Source organism: Lycium barbarum, chromosome 6 (genome assembly GCF_019175385.1).
Source record: "Lycium barbarum isolate Lr01 chromosome 6, ASM1917538v2, whole genome shotgun sequence".
Lineage (NCBI taxonomy): Eukaryota > Viridiplantae > Streptophyta > Magnoliopsida > Solanales > Solanaceae > Lycium > Lycium barbarum.
In genome coordinates, this window is record NC_083342.1 from 81,645,692 (window position 1) to 81,654,735 (window position 9,044).

Sequence of the window (9,044 nt, forward strand, 5' to 3'; positions counted from 1 at the left end):
CAAAGCCTACTTGCGTTTAGCATATTAAGGATTTTCATATATACAGGACAATATGTCATTTAAATCGTCATACTTACGTATAGCACCTTAAGGGCTTTTATAAATGCAAAACAAAACGCTATATAGACTGTCACGTATGATATCACGTATAAGCCGGTTAGGCTATCGAAATGTAGGAAAATGCCACACGCGAACCATATTAACACAGCCGGACAATAACGACCCATGACCCACATACATGTCTACAGACCTCTAAGAGCAACAACAACATCATATGGCGGGACAGGGCCTCGCCGTACCCTGAAACAATCATATATATATGTACAATAGAAGGATCTGTACCAAAAGTATGGGCTCCAGAACAAGGGAGCACTCTAAAGTAGCAAGATGGATGTCCTATGCTGGCGGGTCACCCACGTGAGCGTCTGTACCTGCGGGCATGAAACGCAGCCCGCCGAAGAAAAGGCGGTCAGTACGGAGTATGTACTGAGTATGTAAGGCATGAAATACAGTAAAGAGGATCATAACTAAGACAGAGGTTTACCAAAAGCAAATATGACTGTAAAAAAAACATCAATACACTTGCCTTTTGAAATGAAAGTCATGCATGTCATCATCATATATCACATATACATATAACGTGCCCCGGCCCTCTAGTGAGGGACGCGGTGAATAAAACCATGTATGTCAATATCATGTATCATATATGCATGTAACGTGCCCCGGCCCTCTAGTGAGGGACGCGGTGAATAGAGTCATCATATGCCATCCTGGCCGCCACCCCGTCATCATATTATCATGTCATCATATCATATATATATATATATATATATAACATGCCCCGGCCCTCTAGTGAGGGATGCGGTGAACAATGCAGTGGAGTACACACGAGAACATGCCCTAGCCCGGGATGCAGTGAAGGATATATTGAAGCATGCACGAGCAGAGTAGTGAGAAACTATATGCACACAAATCAATTTTTAAGACTCGATAGATAAGTACACAAAACGACACTTGAAGGATCGTAAACACGTTTCGGGTCAATCCGAGTTTGCATAAGAAAGTTATGACCATCATTTACTATAGAACTTTCTACGAACGTTTTAAAGCAATCCGAGACCGTCTACGAAAGTTAGAGACATTAACACTTGTAGAACTCTTTAAAATCAGGAAATCTTTATGCTTATTCGTTAATTAATCATACGATAAACTCGACTATACTAAGCATGCTCATGACAAGAAATGAGTAAGAATCGTAATCAAGCTCGGCATCAAAGAATAGAGTTACCCCAAGGTGCATATCATACCTTATTTGGCTCTAGGACATGCCAAAAGAAAGAAAGGGTAAGCCTTACATACCTGACCCGCTTCCTAAGCTAATCCGAACTTAAATCTCGGCTTTCGCAAGATCTACAACAACGTTAGTAGACACCAAACATTAGCTATAGATACTTAGAAGTCCAATCCTAAACAAACTCCTCATTTACAGAAATTTCGGCAGCATTTCCCCTGTAAATACAACTAACCCCAAGAATCCAACTCGGCCAAATCATCAACAAAAAATCCGAGAATTCAACTCGGCCAAATTATCAACAACAATACCAACAGTCATTCTAACAATATCAACAATCAATTCAAAACGCATTCTAACATGATTCAAGAACACTTCAAACAATTCACACAATATTCAAAACGGCCCAACCAACATACCACTTCACCCGAAACCTTCCAAGTGCAACAAGAGCAATAACAACACATTCCTTCTTTCAAATTCATGAACTACACCAATAATTCACACGCTGACAACATTATTTTCCATAAATACAAGAAGTGGTATTATTGTCGCATTAGCTTCTAAAACAACTCTCCAACCATTACAACTTCAACTAGAATTATTAAACTTTCATTTTCATCATAGAATCCATAACAACAACAACCAAAATACTAAGTAAAACTGGTTCATCACTTCTACACAAAACAACCACCCATACGACTACAACCCAACACACATACTTTCATGAATTTCATTCATTTCTACACTCTACAACATATACAAACCATCCATAACATATGAAAAGAAGATTAAACCTTACCTTTTCCACTTATCTTCTTACTTGGCTAAAGTTGCTCCTTGCAAGAACAAATGGTTTAATTGCCCCAACAACCACTCCACGTTAAAGAGGACCTTCCAATTGGTGGGATTGCTAGAAGAAACTTTTTTTTTATCAAGATTTTTGGACCTCAATTTTGGTCACCTTGGCCGAATGGCCTTCTTCTTTCTTTTCTCTCCAAGTCTCTCCAAGCTTCTCCAAGCTTCTAAAGGATGAAGGTGATAAATATGATTAATTAGTCACCTTTTACTTACTTTTATTATGCATCCATGTGGGCCATAGCCCACACCCCCTTGCACGGCCACTTGGCCTATTGTTCAAGAATTACTAACTTTCCAAAATTAACTTTCAACCCCAAATTTTCCTTAATATTTTCATGAGCCACCTTGTGAATTTCCCTTTTTACCCCTAGCCTTTCTTAATATTTCCACATCAAAAATTTTCATAAACAACTTGTGTATTAAACAAGATCAAAATATAACCTTGCCCTTAACTCATCGCGATTATCTTGAAGTATTCGAATGTACAAGATACGGGATATAACAAGTAGAGGTCGATCTCACCTGGATCTCTGCATTTATAAAAGAATGCAGCAAGAACAGGTCAGTACAAACAACAAGTACTGGTAGGTATCATAGGCCGACTAAGACTAGCTAACGTATATTAAGACAACAAAGCAAGATAAACACATAACCCAACAAGTACAAGTCAACATGAACCCGTAACCATAGTATAAGTCATCACCTATGTTATAGCATCTAAACCCAAATGTGCCAAGTCTCAGTGTAATTAATCCAAATCAGTATATCACAACAGTATCACAACAGATTACCAGAAACCAGAAAGTACAATGCAATGCAATAATGTATGGATGATGAATGCAATGCATATGTAGCTTTGTACAACATGTTTCGGACTGAATAACTCCAAGTCTCGACGATCATGACCCATGGGGGACTCGCAAAGTCCATGTACCACCCTCACGATCCTGGTAAAGACCTCAGACATTGGACATTTAATCGTTCTCGGCAAGAAGCCTCGGGCAACATACACTCATCTCCCTTTTACGCTCTCCGGCAAAGACCTCGGAGGCTACACTCTCTCACTTATCATCATCAGTACCATAGCTATGCATATATCAATGTATCATGGAAATGCGTATGAATACGATGAAATGTAATATCAAAAATCAATCTAATCCGAAACAGTACAACACATGGCACACAAGTAATATCAATACTAAGGCTACACAATAAGCCACAATGGAATCACCATTCTAATATCAGAATCAATCAAGTAAAGTACCGTAATATCATAGCCAATGTCTCAATGTGGCAACGAACCACAAGTAAATAGATCAAGATAAGTCATCAACACAACGGGGTGGTTAGCCCCAAATCATACAACATGGCCCAACCTAAGACAATATCCAACCCAACTTCATACCCGAAGGTTTATATGCATTCTCCGACAATATCATCTAAACATACGCTTCGCTAATTAAATCTCACCCTAAGATAAACCGTAACCTACCTAGAGAGTCGAATAACAAAGTCTCTAAAATCAAACCTTAGTCTTCCCATTCCTTTGAGCCTCAAGATAATAGAAGTCTAAACATATCTGAATCATGAAATTAGAATAAAAAAGAACATCATTCAAACCTTACTTCTATTCAAGACCCAAATCCTAACCTATGGAATAGGGTTTATGAACTAGAAAGATGGAAATAGGAATCTATAGGTCTCAACATGAAATTAATATTCTAGGTGATCAATTCCCATCAATAACAAGTTGTTTGTTTTTAATGAAAACCACCAAAGTAGTGGTATTTTATTAGAAATCAAACAAACTGTACAAAAACTAACCAACTGGTTAGTATGAAAAAGATAAAAAAGCTAGAGCATAAAAGTAAGACAATTACAACATCAAACATAAACAGAAGCTGCTAGAGATCATATAGTCTTGACTTGCATCCATTTTTCACACCTCTAAGCTCTCACCAGATGGTATGGACTTCAGTCAGGAGAATTTTCTTCAGACATCTAGGATAGTATCAGCTTACTATGCTATGTTTGCTCTAATGGTCACTGATCCAACCTGTTGCCTTTTTCTGGAAAATGTTGAAGCTTTGTTGAACATATTGAGACTTCCTGCATGGGAATGAACATGCATGCACACTAATACCACCTATAAGAAGATTCCTCAATAGTTCATCTCCATTTCAACACATGAAGAATATATGGCCTTGTCATGCAACACAGTTATTTCATTCTCTTATCAGTATCAGTATGAGTGTCTGATTCAAGTTATAGTTCCTGTGTTGCAAAATAAAAAACATAGTTAGTTAAAAAATCTGCCAGGCCATTTCCTTCTCTGTATATGTGCTCCACATTCACCATATGTCCCTTCCTTATTCTGTTAATCTCTTGAACCACTAAAGTAATGCTCCATGGAACCTCCCATGTTCCAGAAATGAACATCTTCATAGCCAATGAGTCAGTTTCCACAACTAGAGGAACAAGCTGATGAGAAATGTAGTAGTCAACTCCTTTCTTGATGGCCAGAGCTTCTGCTATAAGATTATTGCCATCTGTAATAGTGTGTCTTGCTGCATATATGAGATTACCCTCGTCATTTCTAACACAAAAGACAATGGAACTAGGTCATGGATTTCTTCTAGCAGTACCATCTGTATTACATTTGAACCAACCCCTTGCTGGTAATTGCCATTTCACTATAGGTGTTCTGATAACATGTGTAAATGATTCAAAATAGTCAATGATATCAGGCCATTTGGGTGGTCTATTATGCACTGAAGAAAATCTTATCCTGCATAGCAGATGAATATTTTGATTGATCTCATGCAAAACTTTATACATTGACATATTGCCCCCATGCAACCTTGTGTTTCTCTACTTCCAGATCTGCCAAAGAATGATTGCAGGAACTGCCTTTTGTATTGGTCTCAACTTATAATGACACTTTGCATTCCACCATAATTTCACTGCATGTTTCACTTGACAACAATTCATCAATATTCCTGCAGCACTGCTAAACCAGTTCCATACAGTTGTAGCAAAATCTCCTTTTAGAAACAGATGGTCTAATATCTCCTGCCTAGGTTCTATGCAACAGTAGCATCTAGAAACTATATTTATTCCAATAGTTTCAAGAACTTCATCCACAGGTAACTTGAATTTCCATAACCTCCATAAGCAGAATGAGATCTTAAAAGGAAGACCTTTCAGCCATATGTTCTTATAGTCCTCAGAAACATGACCTCTTTGTCTAAGCAGGTCCCATGCACTAGAAACTGTGAATTTACCAGTGCTAGTCATCATCCACCAAGGTTTATCCCACTGATCTGAAATTTCTCTCAGCTCCAAATCCTCTAGAATATACTCTACTACATCGGCTGGAAAAAGTTGTTGTAATCTGCTAACATTCCATTCATTACCTCCTATCAGGTCTTTAACATCTTCCATAGATTCATCAACTGGAATATCAGGTAATACATAATGTAGAGCACCCAATTTGGTCCAATTATCAAACCAAATATTGGTTGTTCCACTCTTTGTTTCCCACCAGATCACTTGTTCAATATTGTCCCTTGCCTCTATGACCATTTTCCACACTTGTGTACCACCTTTCCATTGCACATATTATGGATACTACTTCTTGCAGTATTTATTCCACATGAAATTTGCCCATAATGTATTAGATGTTCTAAACCTCCACCATAATTTTTCACATAAATCCTCAGACACATTAAATAAAGATCTGAAACCCAATCCACCTTCATCCTTAGGTAAACACATTTTCAACCAAGCAGCCCAATGCCTTGACTTAATGTCCTCTTTATTACACCAGAAAAATTTGGCAAAAATTTGATGAATCTCCTTAATAACACAGTTAGGAGGCTTCATGGCTGATAACAAGTGTATTGGAATACTCTATAGGACACTGTTGATCAACACTACCTTTCCACCAGGAGATAACAATTTTCCCTTCCATGCTTGTAACTAGTCTTTGACTTTCTTGATCAATTCTGAAAAATCAGATTTCCTCTTCCTTGCATGAGATATGGGGCATCCAAGATACATGAAAGGAAAGGAACCTCTAGTAAAACCAGTGATAGCAGCAACTTGTTGAATAATATTGCTATCCACTTTAGAGAACATGTAAAATGAACTTTTTCTCTCATTGATCAGCTGACCAGATGTTTCTTCATATTCCTTCAAAATCTTCATAACTAACTGTAAAGAGGTGGAATCTGCAGAAGCAAAGATAATGGTATCATCTGCATAAGCCAGATGATTGAGATTGGCACTCCATTTAGGCATCCCATAGCTTTTGAACTCATCTCTCAGAAATAAAGCATTCAACGAACCTGAGAGTGCTTTTGCAGATAGTTTGAACAATGCAGGAGACAATGGATCCCCTTGTTTAACACCCCTAGATGAATGAAAAAAACCATGAGCCTGCCAATTAATGAGTACTAAATACCAATTATTAGCTATCAACCTCCAGATCAAATCAATACATTGTTCAGTAAAACCCATTCTCCTTAGCACCCTGGTTAGAAATAACCATAATAGTCTATCATATGCTTTAGTCAAATCAAGCTTAATGACTACATTTGCTAGTTTCCTTCTCAATCTAATGTCTGGCACAATTTCTTGCGACAATAAGACATTCTCAATAATGTTCCTTCCTTTGACAAATCCTGACTGATTAGCATATATCAATCTCGGAAACACCTTCTCCAACTTATTATGGATCACCCTAGATATGACCTTGTTGATAAAATTGCTAAGACTGATAGGTCTCATATCTGAGAAGGTCTCAACTACATTCTTCTTGGGCAACAACACTAGATTAGTGTGTGTTATGGATTTAGGAAGAGTGTGACCTTCATAGCAAGCTGTTACCACTTTAAAGACATCTGAACCTACAGTTTCCCAACAGGATTGGTAGAAATCACCTATCAATCCATCTGGACCACTTGTATTGTCACTTGCCAATTCAAAAACTGCTTGTTTCACCTCCTCTATGGATGGCATGCTACAGATAATATCATTACCCTCCTGCATAACCATATTAGAAATATGATTTAAAAGGGAAAAATCAACACCTTCATTCTCCTGTGAAAACTGCTTCTGATAAAAAGAAATTGCTTCAGCAGCAATGTTATCTATCCCCTCAATCCAATTTCCATCAGCATTCTGAATTCTACCAAGTTGTGTTCTCTTCCTCCTACCATTCACAATATTGAGGAAAAATCTAGTATTCCTATCACCTTCTGGAAAACATTCAAAACCAGATTTTTGTCTCTAATATTCATCTTCATAATGTAGGTACTTTTTCAATTCAGCTTGTGCTCTTTGCAAGACCATTCTATTCACTTCTGAGTGATCTTCTTCAAATAATTTCTCCTTAACTCTAACAATATCTTCCCTAATACATAATTGCTTGAAAATATCCCCAAAATCCTGCTTACTCCAAAGAGATAAAGCTATTTTAACCTTTTTCATTTTCTTCTTAAAGGACAGAAAAACATCTAAAGTACCATCTGATTGCAATTGTTGATTCACTATATCTTGAAGCTCCTCATGGGTGGTCCAAAATTTTAAAAATCTGAAAGGTTTGACAAATTGCTGCACTTGATCACCACATGATAACAACATAGGGGCATGGTCTGATCCAGTTCTCGATAAGTGATCAACCTCTAAGTGTCCAAACCAGTTCTGAAACCATTCATTTGATAACATCCTATTCAATCTTTTAAAAATGCAATCTCTATCTGTTCTACCATTCCACCAAGCAAAAGGACAGCCCTTGTAATTGACTTAAGACAATTCACAAGAGTTAAAGAAAAATGCAAAATCTTCATATTCCTGAGGATATACTGGCAGTCCTCTAATTTTTTCTTCCTCATTTAATATAACATTAAAGTCTCCACCAATCAGCCAAGGAAGAGACATATTGGCAGCCTGACAACATAGATTATCCCACAAATTTAACCTTTCTCCACTATCACACTTAGCATAGACCATAGTGACAATCATAAATTTATTCATGGATAGAAAATTCAACTTAATGGTAATCTGCTGCTCAGTGTTCTCAAGAATCTCCACATTAATATTATCATTCACAAAAAAAACCAAATTCTACCATTACAGTTGAAGTTGGCATATGGCATTCCCAGTCTTCTCCTATACTGATGAATCTGTCTAACATGTTGGAAAGGTTCCATTAATGCTATCAAAAAGTATTTGTGATGCCAATGAAACATTTGAACTCTATGGAAAGCTTTTTGAGTTCTCACAGATCTTATATTCTAAAAGAGTGATTTAACATTCTTCTTAGCACCCCTCTTTAGCAGCTCCCTTAGTGGTAATGCTTCTTGATTCCCTTGCTTCTTTGACTTTCTTGAACTCTTCACCTGTGCAACAGGTGATAAACCAGCCTCTTTTGTTACTTGTTGTAAAACTGTGTTTACAGCATCAACTTCATAGCAATTATCTATAGTTTTCTTACATTCTGAGCCTGATTTAAATACTTCCTCAATGTTATGAGAAACCAAATCATGCAAATCCCTCATATGAGAATTTCCCCTCAATTTTTTAACCTGCTGATCTTGTGGAATAATCATCAAAGCTTGATCATCTCTGTTACCACTTCCACACTCCTCCATATCAAAGTGATCTCCTGTTTTTTTCCTTAATCAGCATTGAAGAATTCATCTGTAATTGCTCCACCAACTCAACCTCTACACCTGGTAGTACTACATCATGTATTACTTGTTCTTGCAATTGATCATCTCCTTGTCCATTTACTTCATTTGTTTGGTTTTCCTTTACAGGAGGCATGTTCCCATCATCCTTCTTAGATGTCATTACATCAGTCTCCACCATATCCGCATTATTCCCC

At 37.3% G+C, this 9,044-nt stretch overlaps 1 protein-coding gene across 1 annotated transcript; it reads right to left on the reverse strand.

Annotated features, from left to right (window-relative positions):
• Positions 1–4,417: 4,417 nt before the first annotated feature.
• On the reverse strand, positions 4,418–5,737 carry LOC132644109 (uncharacterized). Its single transcript, XM_060360666.1, has 3 exons — positions 5,028–5,737; positions 4,798–4,940; positions 4,418–4,719 (listed from the first exon to the last, which is right to left on the reverse strand). The coding sequence occupies exons 1-3, from the start codon at positions 5,735–5,737 to the stop codon at positions 4,418–4,420; spliced, it is 1,155 nt and encodes a 384-aa protein (XP_060216649.1).
• Positions 5,738–9,044: the final 3,307 nt, after the last annotated feature.